Source organism: Nicotiana sylvestris, chromosome 2 (assembly GCF_000393655.2).
Source record: "Nicotiana sylvestris chromosome 2, ASM39365v2, whole genome shotgun sequence".
NCBI classification, from domain to species: domain Eukaryota; kingdom Viridiplantae; phylum Streptophyta; class Magnoliopsida; order Solanales; family Solanaceae; genus Nicotiana; species Nicotiana sylvestris.
The window spans coordinates 213,829,140-213,847,483 of NC_091058.1; the positions used below are offsets into that span (position 1 = coordinate 213,829,140).

General features: G+C 39.2%; 1 protein-coding gene across 1 annotated transcript; it reads right to left on the reverse strand.

Annotated features, from left to right (window-relative positions):
* Nucleotides 1–261: 261 nt before the first annotated feature.
* Nucleotides 262–696, reverse strand: LOC138886264 (uncharacterized). Its single transcript, XM_070167331.1, has one exon. The coding sequence runs from the start codon at nucleotides 694–696 to the stop codon at nucleotides 262–264; it is 435 nt and encodes a 144-aa protein (XP_070023432.1).
* Nucleotides 697–18,344: the final 17,648 nt, after the last annotated feature.

The following is an 18,344-nucleotide window of genomic DNA, read 5'->3' on the forward strand; positions in this document are numbered from 1 at the left end:
GATATACTGGATGCAGTCCATTTCCATAGTCATCCGAAAGTAACCAGCCCGGAGTATCTTCTTCGGTAAGACAAAACCGTTTATATGTGGACCGCAGGTCCCAACATGAATTTTCTCTAGTAGCCTGGATGCTTCCTTTGCGTCGACACATCTCAATAATCCTAAATCGGGAGTTCTCCTATACAGGATTCCTCTGTTATGAAAGAAGTTGTTGGACAATCTCTAAAGTGTGCGTTTCTGAGTAGGATTTGCAAGCTCCGGTTACTCTCCTTTTGCCAAATACTCCTTGATATCATGAAACCAAGGCTTTCCGTCTGCTTCATCTTCAACATGGACACAGTAAGTTGGCTGATAATGGATTTTTACTGGAAAGAGATCAATGAAATTCTTGTCGGGATGTTGTATCATAGATGATATGGAGGCCAATGCATCGACAAACTCATTCTGGATTCTGGGAACATGTTGGAATTCCATCTTTGTGAACCTCTTTCTAAATTCCTGTACGTGATATAGATACGGGAGTATCTTGGAGTTCTTGTTTGCCCATTCTTCTCGTACGTGATGTATAAGTAAGACTGAATCTCCAATCACTAGCAACTCTTGAACGTTCATGTCAATGGCCATTTTGGGTCCTAATATGCAGGCTTCATACTCGGCCATATTGGGTCCTAATATGCAGGCTTCATACTCGGCCATATTGTTGGTGCATGGGAACCTGAGTTTGGCAGACACCGGATAATGCTGACAGGTATATGATATTAAGACTGCTCCTATGCCAACTCTTTTGAAGTTTCCGGCATAGGGTTCCGCAATGTCTTCTCCTATGAATGATACTTCTTCATCAGGAAAATACGTTTTCAAGGGTTCGTATCCTCCATCCATGGGGTTTTCAGCAAGGTGGTCTGCCAGTGCCTGTCCCTTGACCGCTTTCTAAGTCACGTAAACAATGTCGAACTCACTTAACAGGATTTGCCACTTGGCTAGCTTGATAGTGGGCATGGGATTCTGAAAGATGTGCTTCAAGGGATCCATTCTAGATATGAGATATGTAGTATAGGTGCATAAGTAATGTCTTAGCTTCTGGTCTACCCAAGTCAAAGCACAACAGGTTTGTTCCAATAGAGAATACCGTGCCTCGTAAGGGGTGAACTTCTTACTGAGATAGTAAATGGCTTTTTTTCCTCCCTGTTTCATCATTTTCATCATTCTGCCCTAGAACGCAGCCGAAAGCTCTATCTAACACTAAAATGTAGAGTAATAGGGGTCTACCTGGCACGGGAAGGACTAAGACTGTGGCATTGACATGTACTCTTTGATTTTGTCGAAGGCCCTTTGGCAGTCATTGGTCCATTTGGTGGCGGCGTCCTTCTTTAACATCTTAAAGATTGGCTCACAGATAACTGTAAATTGTGCTATGAATCAACTGCTGTAGTTAAGCCTTCCCAAGAAACTCATCACATCCTTCTTGTTCTTTGGCTGTGGTAGTTCTTGAATGGCTTTGACTTTCGATGGATCCAGTTCTATTCCTCAGCGACTCACAATAAACCCAAGCAATTTTCCAGCAGGAACCCCAAATGCACATTTTGTGGGGTTTAGTTTCAGGTTGTATATATGCAGCCTATTGAAGAACTTTCTCAGATCTTCCATATGGTCAGTGGCCTTCTTGGATTTTATAATAACATCATCCACATACACCTCTATCTCCTTGTGTATCATATCATGGAAGATGGTAGTCATGGCCCTCATGTAGGTGGCCCCTGTATTCTTTAGGCCGAATGGCATCATCTTGTAACAGTGCACTCCCCACAGTGTAATGAAAGTCGTTTTCTCAGCAACTTCCTCATATATCCAGATCTGATGATATCCAACGAAGCAATCTACGAATGACTGTAGCTCATGCTTGGCACAATTGTCAATCAGGATGTGTATATTTGGAAAAGGGAAGTCGTCTTTTGGACTGGCCCGGTTGAGATCCCGGTAGTCGACATAGACTCTGACCTTCCCATTCTTCTTTGGCACTAGCACAATGTTGGCTAACCATGTCGGGTATTTTACTACCCTGAGAACCTTAGCCTTGATCTTCTTGGTGACTTCTTCCTTGATTTTCAAACTCATATCAGGCTTGAACTTTCCGAGTGTCTGCTTTATTGGTGGACGCATTGGATCAGTTGGCAGTTTGTGAGCCACAATAAACGTACTTAGACCAGTCATGTCATCATACGACCAGGAGAATATGTCCTCATACTCCTTTAGAAATTCTGTGTATTCTTTCTTCTCTGATGGCGATAGGCGAATGCTGATTCGCGTTTCCTTGGTATTTTCTGCATCTCCTAGGTTGACAATATCGATCTCGTCCAAGTTGGACTTAGGTCTGTTCTCAAAGTTCTCAACTTCTTCGATTATCTCGTCAGGTATACCATCTTCCTCAAAATCAATGTCCGTTTGTTGCATTGTCTCATTGCATGTCACAGTCATTGGTTCATCAAGATAAGTAATAGTAATGCTATATTGGTAAAGTAAGAAAGAAAACGATAGCAATAAATATTAATTCATAAGAAAAATTAAAAATGCTTTCGATAAATTGAATACTGTTTTGAACACCAAAGATCTTATTGTAGGAATTGAAAAATGCGAAAAGAAAATCATTTATTAAAAATAGTGAATAATACTTGTTTTCGCCTTGCTACCCTGAGGCTCGTTGGGCTCTGGTTGTCCTGATGGTCCAATTCTTGAGATGTGCCCCTTTACTCACAGCCTGTATAGAAGGGCCTTCCTCCCCCTCCTCCTCGAGAATAACACAACAGTCCATATCATTGTCTTCCAGAAACAAGTTCTTCACTGCTACAAGTTCTTCTTCTTCATCTGACCCATAAATAATGTTAGCCTGTTGGAAAGTCTGCTCCATATATGGTATTGGCTGCTCTAGTAGGTAGTAAGGACCGCGCCATGGTGGCAACCAGTTATTGAATTCTTCCCAGGTGTATTTATATCCCAAGCCAAAGGTAGTACCATGTTTCGTGAGTTTTATAGGTTTAGGGATTCATTGGAGGTTCTTGCCGAGCCTTTTGCCAGGTCCGTACCCATTCCAACTCAGTATGCTTTTGATTTTGCTATCCCACCATTTGTCTTTGTCGATAGCATTGACCTGCTCAATATGGTGGTATATTTATCCACCCAGCTTCCTTCTTCTCATGATCACCAGAATGGTCTGGCGACTGTATATAGGGTTACTACCGTCATCGTGAATGATCACTTGTTGGTGATTCCATTCAAACTTTACTGCCAGACGCAGTGTTGATGCTACGACCCCAACATCATGAATCCATGGCCGTCCCAGCAGCAAGTTGTAAGATACTGATACATCTATCACCTGGAAATCGACCTCGAACCAGGTTGGTCTCATCTGCAAGCATAGAATAATCACACCAATGGTGGATCTCTGAGAACCATCGAAGTCTTTCACATTGATTGCTCCATCCTTTATCTCATGTAGCCCTTTACCCAACTTCTTGAGGGTTACCAGCGGACAAATGATATGACTGGAACCTCCATCGATCAGTATTCTGGTGATGAAATAATCTTCGCATTACACGGTGATGTGTAGTGCTTTGTTGTGCCCCAGCCCTTCAGGTGGCAGCTCGTCCTCATAAAAGGTGATCTTATGGCTTTCCAGCACTTGTCCTACCATATTAGCCCCTTCCCCGCTAGTGATGTTACTTGGTACGTACGCTTTATTTAGCACCTTTAACAAAGCATTTTTGTGCGTCTCAGAATTTTGCAGCAAAGAGAGAATTGATATTTGTGCTGGCGTCTTGTTTAACTGGTCGATGATCGAATATTCCTTGACCTGTATTTTCCTCCACAGGTCGTCCGGACCTGTCTCAATGACGGGCGACCAATTGGACGCCTACTTGCTTGATTCAGCTAGATGTTCAGGGGTATAGACTCTACCAGTTCTTGTCATACAATGTGCTGCGACAGTTTCTTCAATCTTGACCTTGCCTTTCCTTCACGCCTTGGTTGTATAGTCCTAAGGTACAATATTTGTATAGAATGGTGGCATGGTTGACATCTCCACTAGGATCAGCGCGGCTATCCTCACTTCGAATGGAACATATGCCTTGGGTGGCAAGACTGCAACCTCAAATGGTGTGAGTGCATTAACCGGAGACGTGAATTCAACCTCAATTGGCGTCGGTGCCTTTGCGGGTGGCGCTGCTTCAAACTCAAGAGGTATAGACATATTCACCTTAGCGTCCTCAAACGGTTGGATCTGGACTATGATAGGATTGAGAATAATTGTTGGTTTATTTGGGTCATCACCTTCTGCGACCAACCCAATTGATCCCTTGGGATCCGAGTCATCTTCTACTTCAATCATGTGGATACCTACACCCTTGTGTTCTGGCACAGTGTTGTTGCAGACGTTTGGAACGGGTTCCTTTGTGACAATGGTCTTGTTATCAATCAAAGACTGTATCTTATCTTTCAAGGAGCTACATTTATCGATGGTGTGCCTTTTATGCTAGGGTGGTATGCATAGGACTTGTTTGGGTTAACCCAATAAGAAGGATTCTCAGGTGTTGTAGCAGGGATGGGGGTGACAAAACCAGCAGCTTTGAGCCTCTCATACAGCTAGTCGATGGGTTCAGCGATGGCGGTATATTGCTTTGAAGGTCTGCGATCAAAATTAGGTCGGGGTCTAGTGAAATTTTGGTGTGCAGGGGGTGATTGATAATGGGATGGTTGAGCATTATAAGTTTGGTAGACATGAGCGGGTTAAGAGTATCTGGGTGAGGTAGGTTGGTATGTAGGATGTGGAGATGACTGATAAGTTGGTGGCAGAGCTTGGTATGAGGGTGCTTGGTAATTTGGGGTTAGTTGATATGCGAGTGGAGGTGTTGGATAAGCTTGGCATTTAAGGGGAGACTTGATCCTTTATGCAACCATCACGACCCCTATGTCCCTTTTCTTGGACACACCACCGAACTATAAAGCCTTATTCGTAGCTTGCAAGGCTTTAAAATTTGTAACCATACCACTTTTAATACGTTCTTCAATTCTTTCACCTAATTTGATAATGTCGGAGAACTTGTGGTTCTCAATCATCATCACCCGTTCATAGTACTAATAAGCAAATCCTTTTCATCAGACTCAGGCGTGCATGGTATAGGTTGGGTAGAGTGTGACATGGTCTCCACGTAGATAGGATTGTTATGGTGGCCTGGTGTATGGGTGTGGAAATGGTTGTTTATGGAGTTTTGAGGTTCTGGGATGAGTAGTGGAGTGTTGTTTGGGGTATGACAAGTGTTACATTGGTTCTTTGGTGGAGCAACTTGGTGGTGAGGCGCGGGATGATTCTGTTGTTTTGGGATATTTTGAGGAGGTGTAGGGTTTTGAGCGTTGGGGAAGTTGGTATCTGGGGTGCTGAGGGAAAATGACAGGTTTGCCAGATTCCGAACCTAATCGAGCTTTTCCTGGAATTTCAATAGTTTCTATTCAAGTTGTGACACATTCTCGTTAGGAACCCGAATACCCTGGCGATCAGTGGCCTCTACCCATTCAACTATGTTTTCCTTCCTGATGTTGTTCAAATCTTCCATTTTATTCTTGCCTATGTCTTTGCCTTTAATGGGACTAAGAGGAGGAGTGGGTAGAGGGCCCCTGGATCTTGTGAAATAAGATGATGATGCCATAGTGCACGAACTAACCTTTGGGGAGGGAAATAATAAAAACAAAATAAAACAAAAGGTAATCAAGTCAGTGAGGATTATGAAAAGTATTGCAATATTTAAACACATAGTGCGGGAAATATAAAGCGTGTCTTAATTGGGGAACCTCTTTGTGCCCGATTAGGCTTAGCGACAAATAGACTTGGAGAATTTTTAATGCTAAATGCCTCATTTTATTGATAAAAATAGGCGAATCCCAAAATGACACTAAACAAGCAAGAAATAAAAGTCACTAATAGTCATTGACCTTATTACATTCATAGAGAGAAAAAGTAAATTCCTATCTATTTGGTCCCAGAAGGACCTTCCCCAGATTCGACATCCTTGGCTCCCTCAAACAGCTCCCTAATTTGCGAAGTCCCAGCAACAAGTATGCTCTGGCTAGATGTCCACCTTCGGTCCCTTCAGCTTTTTGACAGTCTTCAACCCTTTTGAGAAATTTTCCCTCCAGTTCTATTATGCCTCGCTCCAAGTATTCTAGCCTTTTGTTGGCACTGATAGCCATGTCTTTCCATTCCTCAATCAGCTTCTGGTTGGACTCTTGTATCCCGCGGTGTTCTCTCTTGCATTCACGGATCATTTTACGCAGCTGGTTGTACTTGACTTGCTCCTCGGCCTTTTCATCTATAATTATGTGACCTCGAACAAACCCTGGCTGGCCTAGACCATCCCAATTGTCTTCCAACCAACCCGAATAGAAAAGGGTACAACCGACATGATATATGTCTGGATCGATGGTGTCTTTCCTGTTACAATCTTGCAGTGCCACATGTGCTGGGCTTGGCACTTGTAGGGACTATCATCATTTTGGAAGTCAGCTCGAAGATTGCTCATTTTGTCGACTCTGGGTATGACTTGTTTCCCACCTGCTTGCCTCATAACTCGAAGGTAAGTGAGAAGGTTACGAGAATATGTATGTCCTCGGGATTAAACCCATCAAAATAAGGGAGCTGATGATTTCCATATGTAATAAAAAGCTCGGTACAGCCTGAATGAACACAAAGGAGTCTGAGACTAGATGCATTTAGAAGAGATGGAATGCTGCCCTGGCAGTAGAATAAGGGTGTAATTGTGATAGATAAGAGGATGATGCTTAGGCATTTGATTGAGTAATAATTTAACGAGATATGGATTTCATTAATTGCACGGGATTAGAATACCCCCATAAGATGAATCGCGTTGGGATGCAATAAAATACAGCTATTGAAGTATAGTATTATCCCTAGGTGGATCAGGAAAATCACTTCATATGTTCCCCGATAAGATGTGAGCCCTAGTGACAGTGTATTACGTAAGAGGTTGCAAGTTATCAGTGATAGATTATAGATCAACATTAAGGTGAATAAACAATAGATGGGTACAAGTTCCAAAGTTCGAGATGAGATTTGTTTGTTATTCTTAGATGAATAATAATGAGGAAGCACTAAAGGACATAGATTTATACATATAGGATAAGCAGCGAGAGAGTAACCTGGAGTTGGGTAGCAAACCTCGGTAATAATAAACCGAAGTAAGTTTTATGGTATAGTATAACCTACCTTGATGTATTAAATCCATAAGGATAGATATACAAGGCTATGAAACAAGATATAGAAATAGTCTTAAGTTCGATAAAGTACCAAGAGAAAGACATCAGTACACCTATAGATGCCTAGAGGAATAACTTGTCATAATTCTGTATATGTTCATAAAGTGAGGCTTAGAAATTGGCTAAAAGATGTAAGAAAAAGAGAATACGAGTCGCTAGGCGCTCATACAAGGACACAGTTGTACATACTGCATGACATAAGGTAGCAAATGTTACGATGTTGGAAGAATTCTGACCACATGTCATGGCGTGACAAAGAGGCCTAAAAGGGGGGAATGCCCAAATGTTTAGATTTATTCACAAAACAGTGGCTTAGATGGAAAGATGAGCATTAAAGTATTCGTAAGAGCCATAGTTTATGAAACTGATAAGCGCATCAGTCAACATTCGAGGACGAATGTTCCAAAGGGGGGAATGATGTTACACCCCAAGTTTTCATACGTGAGAGTACGTCGTAAGTCATTGATGTAAGCTCGGAAATGAGATTATATTTGGAAGAAAATAAAGTAAGTTAATCATGTTACCTTGGAGGTTACAAATATTTAAGATCATGAATAACGAGTACCAAGAGGGTTGGAAATCTTAGAAGCTAAACCAATTGAAGAAAATAAGTTTCGTCAAAAGTCGACAAGTTTGGAATGTTATAACATGTACTTTGGGGTGAGACTAGGGTTCTTAACATGATAAGGAGGTTATTCTATGAGTTATTTTAGTCGTATGATATTCATTTTCTACATTTTGAAGGCAAGCAAGTTGTGGAACAAGAGTTGGCAAAGGTCATCACAAGTTACATTCATAAATTTGCTGAAATTTAGGTCAAATGTATCTGAGAATTTCTCCAAATATACTTGGAATAATGGGGTGTTCTACCTACCAAATTGAAGGTCTACTAGTCTAGTTTCTAATGCATTAAACCATTTGTCAATACGATATCGGAGTAGAGAATATTCGTGTTTTCGCGAGACCGCGCAAGTAGCTCCCAATGGGACCCACTTAGGCGGTGGTTGACCTACTTCAATTTATAAACGATTTGGACGCCTATTTTTGCTCATTTTTCAACTAAAATTCGTCTCCAAACTTCTCCTAACCCTCCTAAACATATACCACAAGGGTTTGAAGTGATTCCAAAGTGATTACACCATATTTCAACATCAAAACTTAGTTCTAGTGAAGAACAACACCTCTTTGAGGTTGTGTTGTCATTGAGGATTGTTGTGGGCTGTATTTGGATGAAATTCCAAGTTGTTGCTGCTGTATAAGGTGAGTATAACAACCTACTAATTGTGCTTAATCTTTCTTGTATGTTGGTTAAGTTGTTAGGATGATAAACTACAAGATAATACTTGGGTTAGCTTAAGTCACTTCTATGGTGTTGTATTGCTATTGAGGGTTGTTGTAAACTGAATATAACTTGGATTTTGACTTGAAGTTACTGTAGGAGGTATTTATATTGTGTTATTACTTGTTCCTAAGGTTATCTTGATGTTGATTAAGTTAAATGGATGGGCTAGACATGAACTAGTGAATAAAGTTGCTAATTGAGGATAGTTGAAGTTGTGGATTATTTTCGTTGTTATAAATATATGGTTTAAGGCTGGAATCATTGATTAATGACTTCATTATCATGTTAATGATACTTTTATGTTGAAGTAAGAAGTCTATAAGGATTGATAAGGGGTATACGGATTCCAATCGGAGCTTGTCGCTCGTCGTAATGTAGTTGTGACTTGTTGTTGTTATATGGTGTCTTGATATTGATAATTATGTATTGATGGATTGATCTGGTCATTGTTGTTTGTATATTGTATTGGAGGAGGCCCTTGTTACAAGGGAGATGCTGCCAAAATTTACGTAAACGAGCTACTAGCTTAAGTTATAGACTTAGCCTTTGCTCAACACTGATTTTGAATCTCCTTATACTATGATAGATTGAGTTGACTTGTTTGAAGAGTTGCTTGGAAGTGATTAAGGACTCAACGGGTTTAAGGTATGTTAAGGCACTTTCTTCTTTCTTTTGGCATGATCTAAAGTGAAATGAATACGCTACTTCATAACGGATCTACTCCTAGCAACTAAGGTTGTCCTTGTTGTTCTTTCCTTTAAGTTTATTCTAAGCAAGTGTGTATGATCCTTGAATCCTACTAAGGTTCATATTAAGGGTATGGATGTCCATATTGTGCTTAAGTCACTCCAAAAGGTTTAGAAGGTGATTCCATGAGTCTATCATACATTATATATAGTATCTATTTTACTCTACCGAGCTGCTCTATAGTCGGCCGGGTACGGAACCAATTGTGCAACCACTGATCAGTTGGGTTTACCGAGCTCCACGTGGCCGGGTATGATTCTACCGAACCTTATGATGGCCGGGTACGTTTTACCGAGTCCTCTTTGAGGCTGGGTACGATATGATGATGATGATGCCCACAGAGGTGAATGTTTTAAAACGTTTATGTATATATATGTATTATGCATTTCATATCAGTAACCCCCAGAGGCACTCAGATGTTACAGGTTGTATCTCCTCTATCTCTCTCTTTACATTACTATTCTTGTTTATGCTTTACTCCTTGACATACTCGGTACTTTATTTGTACTGACGTCCCTTTTGCCTGGGGACGCTGCGTTTCATTCCCGCAGGTCCCGATTGATAGGTTGACAGTCCTCCTAGTAGGCTATCAGCTCAGCGAAGGTGTTGGTGCACTCCACTTGCTCCGGAGTTTCCTATTTGGTCAGTATGCTTTGGATATGTATTGATTGGTATGGCGTGGCCCTATCCCGACCTTTATGATTTTATGTACTCTTAGAGGCTTGTAGACAAATGTCAGGTGTATGGATAATTATATGGCCTTGTCGGCCTATGTTTCGAGTTTACAAATGGTCATGTCGGCCTTATAGGCCCGTATGTCACATATATTAGTTTGTATATCATGTTGGGTCTTTATATGTTGAGTATTCCCTTATGTTTTATTCTTGTTATCTTATGACGGGTTTTCTAGCTCATTTACTCATGATAACATGATAAGAAAGATATGTTACGTTGGTACTCGGTTGAGTAAGGCACCGGGTGCCCGTCGCGGCCCTTCGGTTTGGGTCGTGACAGTCTGCCCACCAATCCCCTCCATTAGGGTCTTGGTTACCTTAGCCAGCCTAGTATGGATTCTCCCTTTCTTAATTGGAAACACGATCAGACCCAGGAAGCAAAACATGAAGATGAAAACCCTACGGTGGATATGTCCCAAAGACATGATGGCAAATTCGTCATGGTAGGTACGGTATGATATGATGTGACCGTACCATTCATACATGTAGCTAAAAGGGATGTATGATTCCTTCAGGCATACCAATTCTGCATTATTCTTCAAACCCATCATTTTAAGGAAACCCTTTCCTGTGCGGTTCTCAGGCATTATCAAACCCGGAGTTTCCCATAATAGACCAGCCAGTCCTCCTATCTCCTCTAGCAAAGGTGTCATCTCGATGTCCCCAAAATGGAACACGACCCTTTCACAATCCCAAAATAAGATAGAAGCTTCCAGTATCATGTTGTTAGGCTGGATCTCCAGGAGGGATGGTAGATTGCCCAAATATTTTCTGACGAGAGTTTTGTCACTAGAATGTAAATCTTCCTACCAACTTAGCAATCTTTGGTGGATATTGGTGACCATGCCGAATCTGGGGACTTCATGCCTCATGTTTCTACAAGACAAACAATGTTAGGCCCTTACCCCCACCAGACTCGACTATTTAATATCAACAATTAGCATGAAGAATTTAGTTATCCAAATAAATAAACAGAACGTGAAGATGTCTGTTTGGGTTTAGAGAAACCTAGTGGATTTTGGACAAGGCTATCTTAAAGGATCATTACATGGACAATAAAATTGACCCCGCTAGGATTGACCATGATGCATCTTAAATAGAGTAAGGTTTATATGGGGTTTTAGAATGGTACCCTTGAGTGGACAACTCGAGAGGGAAGGCATAGAATTGTCGACTGCACCGCTGATCGACTAGTTTTACCGCAAATAAGCCTTTCTGAATTTAGGGGGTAATGATATAGGAAGGGCGCAACCACTCATCAAGCGTTGCTATAGTATTTATTTGGCACGAGTGGAGTATGATGTTGATCATGATTATGCAATAATTAAAAGCATGCTGACATGTATTTGCACGTTAAGAAAGCGATAAATACAACAGTTTTACAATTTAAAGCAGTCATAAAGGAAGGAAACAAGAAAGATACGTCAGTTTTGCTTTTGGAGAAGAAATTAAATGCTTAAAGAATTTAAACAAATAATTGCACATAGGGAGGTACAAATTCACAAAAACGGTATGAAATGGTAAAAACCTAGATATCCCCAGTAGAGTCACCATGATGTCGCGCCCACTTTTTCCTTTGCAGAATCGGGTTCATGACACTTTTGGTATGAGACAACTCTTTCCTTTAGGGAAAGGGATTTGCATTTTTGAAGAGTCGCCGCCTAACGATTTAAGGTGCATTAGGGCACCTATAGGGTTCATTTACAACTACGTTTGGTAAAAACTCAAAACCAAATCAACAAACATAGTTCAAACACAAACAGGGAAATGAGGCATTGGGGACAAGTAGTTCATATATGAAAAGCATATTTGCACACAGGTTAACACCATATAAATACTACAGAAACATAAATAGTCATAGCAATAGTTCATCACAAAGGGTTCTTACCAGGATCTTAACAGTATTAGATTAAGGGGTGCTAAAGAGAGTTACTCATTAGGTTTAGGGGGGAAGGGTACAAGATCACATAGCGACTAGGTGTCACAAACACACGCTTATAATGTATTGGGGGTTAGGGGGTAGGGTAGAATAGTAGTAAAAAATGTATAAAAGTAGTAGACATGCTGAATTACAGGGAAGGGGTAATCCCATGGCAAAATAGGCATGCTATTTGCAAGGGAGACATCAGAACCACAAGTAGAAGCATAATAGAAACAAAAGGAAGTGCAATACAAATAGAGACTTGTTGTTTTGGATGCTATAAGTTAAACTGAAAACATACCAGTAAAAAATGAGAGAATAAGTGCAAAGCGAGGAGTGAAGAATAGTATAATGAAGGGAAGTAGAGCATAGTGTGTAGAGCAGTACAACAATAGAGCAATAAAGCAATGTAATCACTCAGTTTTGGCTTGCAGCCGACTGAGTATAAGGTAAACAACAAGAGAAGCAAGAAAGTATGTATGTGTGTAAGAGAGAGTTCAAAACAATGTCATTGTTTGTCTGTTATGCTAAAGAGAGGGTCGAGTATTCATAGTTTGAGAACAGGCAGAAAAATAAGGTAATAAGTACTGACTTAGCACAATTATAGAAATAATACAAATCAGAATCAATTAAAGACCCAGACTCCCTTCAATTAGGGAGTCATAGTTCAAACGGGTACAATTTGTATCAAATAGGAAAAAGAATTACTTATAAGACTGGTTTTACCACAATAGGAGTAGTAAAAGTAATTAGCATGTAATAAGGACTAAGTACAAAATATTTTCAAGTAAGGAAAGTACACGTTAAATAGATAACAACATATTTGTGCACATAAATAAGGTAGAGTACAATTTTAATTCTGAAAGTTAGTTCAAAGAATCATGAATGAGATTGAAAATCATAGGGAATCAACACTAACTAAGGAAGTACCACAAAGTAAGGAAGCAATTCAAAAAATCAGTACATAATTACAAGGAAAAATAAACAAAATCACAGATTCAGGGAAGATATCACAGGTCTAAGGAGATTAAAATAAATCGATATAAATCATTATGTGAACAATCAATAAAACAAATAGTCGGACCTATTAAATGATAAATAACATGTGTTGAACAAAATCAGCGAAACCCAAAGAACAAATTAGAGTAGGAAGCACAAGAGCATATAGAACATACATGAAACCTAGAATGTTCATGAGAGACATGCAAACACATCACAAACAGACTCAAACTTCAAATCGAACCCAGAAGTATTAGGGTTTCTTAACAAAAATGAATCGAGCAAAAGGAAAGACTCCATTGATGTTTAAACATGCTAAAAATCACAAAGTAATTGCTAAAAATCAGAAATAAATCATCTTTTGCAAAAGGGTTTCGAAACCCTAGTTTGGAAAATGAAGAAATCATTTGAAATCAGAGAAATCTTTTGAGTAAAAGAGGTGAGAACCTTAAAAGATACATAGATCTATCGCAGATCTAAAATGATCAGAGGATTTAAAGCTAGGGTTTCCAAAAAAGTAGTATAGATGATAGAATAGGTCAAGAACCCATAGATCCGTAATAAAACAAGAAGAAGTTCCTACTCACAAACGGAAAATGGCCTGAGATAGGCTGATAAACAAAGTTCCAAACCGGAACCAGCTGGGGTTCCCTTGAGAAAAACTCAAGGATCCAAGAAATCGAAGAGTCATTGCGTGCGGAAGACCAGGTTTAGTCGGAGAAGACATAGAAACATCGTAGGTGGGGTTCACGTCGGTGATGACGTTTTAGGGTTAGGGTTAGGTCTTACAGAGAATTTGGAGAAGAAGAGATTCAAGGGAGGGTGTTTTGGTAAGAATGAAAGTGTTTGGGAGGGCGTTTGGGATTAATTATGGAAAGAAATAACGTGGACCGTTGACTAGGAGATCAACGGTCGAGATTCAAAAGGGTAGGTAGGTTTCGAGTTTGGGTATGGGTTAGTAGAGTATGGGTTGGATTTTTAATTGCAAAATTGGGCTGGGAATTGGGGTCTGATTTGGCTATAATTGAAAACCAATTTGGCAATAATTTAAATAGCTCGTTTTTTCCTATTTAATTTATAAAAAATAGTAGATAATTTCTAGAAAATAATTTTAAGTGCTAAAATTCTTTAAAATACATAATTAATAAATTAAAGATACAGGATCCTATTTATGCATATAAAACACAATTAAATCTTAAAAGGGCTAATATTGCAATTATGTTCAATTTATCTTTAAAAATACTAAATGTAATTATAAAAATATAATAAAATTACCTTAGCCATATTTTCGTATAAATATAGAAATCCAATCGATGAATGATCAAAACAATAATTTTGGAAATAATTATTGGGAATTTTATGGATAAAAAAGGAGAAAATAAATCAATTTAAAACCTTAAAATTATGGAAAAATAATAAAAACCTTGGACATGTTTATATATGCACATATATTCTATTTTGAAGGTATTTTGCATATTGAAAATATATAGGGAAAAATTGGGTATCAACACCAAGTCCGCTTCGGGAGCCGCATCTTTGAGAGTTTCATCTTCATCTCCTCCTCTCTCGGTTCCACTGGCGGAGTCTTCATCATTATAAAGCAAAGCTCCGGCCACGTCCTCCAACTCCTTCGCCTTCTCGATGTCAGCAGAGAGGTCGAAGCCACGAGCATGCACCTCCTCAAGAGTCTCTCTTTTAGATTGGCGCGTAGCATGCTCGGCAACACAGGACAATCTAATCTCAGCAGCATCAAAAATTTCCTTTGCTCGAGTGTTAGCAGCTTCAGCGTCGGCTCGGTGGGAGGCCACAAGCGCCCCCACCTCGGAAGTGGCCCTTGCAACCTCAGCGGCCAACATAGCATCGAGCTCTTCAATCTTCTAGGCTGGGCCAAGCTCTCCTCCTTCACACTTTAGAGTTGATGCTCAACCAATGAAAGTTGGGCCTGCAAACAAATATGGCAAATATTTGTTTAAATGCAATAACACAATTTTTGGATGATCCAGAACTGATAACATATGCATATGGATGCTTTGCAATGAAAGAGCTGCATTCCACCATATGATAGTAGATTTACCTTCCAGGAATGAAATTTAGTTTACACCTCCTTGATCAAATCTTCATAATATGCTTTATACAGGGTAGCCTAGTAGTTGAAATGGAATTCCCCTCTAGAGAAGCATGTGATCTCACCCATTGATTCAAGTAAAACGTTAGCCACAATTAAATGCTTATAGTACGAGATTTTAGATTTATTGATTAATTGAGCAGAAACATCTTCATATTTCTTCAACAATGTCGTAAATCGTTTTTCAATTAAACAAGTTAAGAAGAAGAAAAGATTATGCTATCAACATTATATTCCAGGTGATTAAATGGATCAGTCAACTTAGACATTCCATATCCTGTAAATGATTTGTCTTCAAATAATTTATTCAAAGACCTTGGTAGAAACTTAGTTGGTAGAAAAAATTAGGTTGGAAGTGGATCACGTTGCTTCAAACCTGTAGTGCAATGAAAAAATCGTGCTGCCTGTGTGGGCTCCATCCCATCTATATAGGTATGTTCCTACATAACAATACGTGGCTATTACTCATTCTTGGGGATCAAGTTTTGGAATGTGTGGAGAAGGATTTTAATTCTCTTGTAGAATACTTGGAGACCGTGTCTCTTTTGCCTTATAAAAGAAGAGCTTTCTCACTTCTTCGGATACACAAGCAAAGATACACAAGCAAAGAGAGAAAGAAAGAGTGCGGCATTATATACAGGGTATAAGAAAATAGTTTATGAGAAAAAATAGAAAGATGTGAGCGGTATTGTAGTGAGGTGCGAATGTAAAAAAGGATTATTTATTTTGAGTATTGTAGTGGTCTTTGTAGTATTTTACTCGGGCCTACAAAGTGAGTATAAAATTCTTACTATAATGATATTTGTTGCTCCTCTCGTGATCGTGGTTTTTTCCTTATTCGGAAAGATTTTCCATGTAAAACATTTTATGTCGTTGTCACTCTTTTTATTGATGATTATCGTATCTCAATGCTACATTTTTTTCCGCTTTTATTACCGTGAATATTATTTCTTTGGGGTTTATTTCCAACAATTGATATTAGTGCACTGGTTCTGCTCGTACACAGAAATGCCAATCATGGCCGATATTACTATACTCGGTGAAAAGAAAATGTTCAAAATAAAGTACGAGGTAGTAAAATTTAACGGAGATAGCGATTTTTAAATATGACAAAGAAGGATGAGAGAGTTTCTCATCCAACGAGGATTACACAAGGTACTAGATGATGATACCAAAAAGAATGATACCATGAAAGCTGAGGATTGGGCTGACTTGGATGAAAAGGTTGCTAGTGCAATCAGGTTGCACTTATCAGATGATGTGGTAAATAACATCATTGATGAAGGCACGACCCATGAGGTATTTGGACAAGGTTGGAAAGCCTATACATGTCCAAAACGTTGACAAATAAATTGTACCTGAAAAAGCAAATATATACCCTACACATGAGTGAAGGTACGAATTTTTTTTACATTTAAACGCGTTTAATGGACTAATCACACAACTCTCCAACCTCAGAGCAAAAATCGAGGAAGAAGATAAAGCCATCTTGCTCTTGAACTCTTTTCCATCTTATTACGATAATTTGACAACAACCATCCTGCACGGTAAGACTACCATTAACTTTAAAGACATCACATCGACTCTTCTACTCAATGAGAATATGAGAAAGAAGCCTAAAAATTAAGGGCAGACTCTCATCACAGAAGGTAGGGGTGTGAGTTTTCAAAGGAATTCGAGCAACTATGATAGATCCATAGCATGTAGAAAGTCTAACAACCGATCCAAATCAAGAGCTAGAAATTGCTACAATTGTGATCAATCAGGTCACTTCAAAAGAGATTGCCCAAATTCAAAGAAGGGTGAATATGAAACCAGTGGCTAGAAGAATGACGATAATACAACTGCCATAGTACAACATAATGATAATGTTGTTCTCTTCATAAATGAAGAAGAGGAATGCATCTACTGTGCAGATCCGGAGTCGAAATGGGTGGTTGACACAGAAGCATATTACCATACCACACATGTAAGAGATCGTTTTTTTGCAGATATACAACAGGTGATTTCGACACTATCAGTATGAGTAACATAATGTTGGTGACATTTGTATCAAGACAAGTATCGGATGCACATTGGTTCTAAAACACATGCGGCATGTACCTAATTATCTTGGGAATTGCTTTAGACTGAGATGGATATAAGAACTATTTCGAAAATCAAGAGTGGAGACTCACCAATGGATCATTGGTGGTTGCAAAGGGAGTTTCTCATGGCACATTGTACAGGACAAATGGAAAAATATGCCGAGGTGAATTGAATGCGGCATAAGATGAGATTACTGCAGATTTGTGCCACAAAAGAATGAGTCATATGAGCGAGCAGGGATTGCAGATTCTTACCAGAAAATCACTCATTTCTTACGCCAAAGGTACAACAGTAAAACCTTGTGACTATTCTTTATTTGATAAGCACCACCGAGTCTCATTTTAGACATCGTCTTGAAGAAAATTAAATATACTTGATTGGGTAAATTCTGATGTTTGTGGTCCAATAAAAATTTAATCGATGGGCGTGTTGCTCCCAAACGCATATGTACGTATAAATGGTCGTACAAGTAATATAGGATTGTAAGTCCAGATATCGTACCCACAGGGACTTGTGATTAACTATCACTAAATTAAAACAAGAAAATTAATCTATTCAATCAATTTACTAATAATTATTAACTACAACTAATCTAGCATAACAAATTAAGAGATTAAACGAAATAAGTTTGAAATCTTGTAGATTAATTCTATGGGAGAAAATATTCTAGAGCTATAGGTTAGCTAACAATCCCGTTGGGTTTTTCACTTAAATCGTATAATTAATATATCTGGTTTATTGGTTGACATTGTTAATATTGCTCGCATCCTTCTCCCGAAGTACTACTCGCCTATTCAAGCTAATCTAACGCCTATAATCCTATGGAATTAGAATTAACAAGAACGCATTAATAATTCCTATATAGTGTCGCACCTCCTTTTTCCGCCCCCGCGAGGGTGCGTGGGGTGAAGGAGTTTTCTCCAATTAAAGGACAGTCGAAACGGGATTTGTTTGTTTGTTTTAGAGTCGCCACTTGGGAATTTTAAGGCGTCCCAAGTCACCAATTTTAATCCCTAAATCGAGGAGAATATGACTCTGTTTATTATTCTGCGAACCAGAAATCCTGAG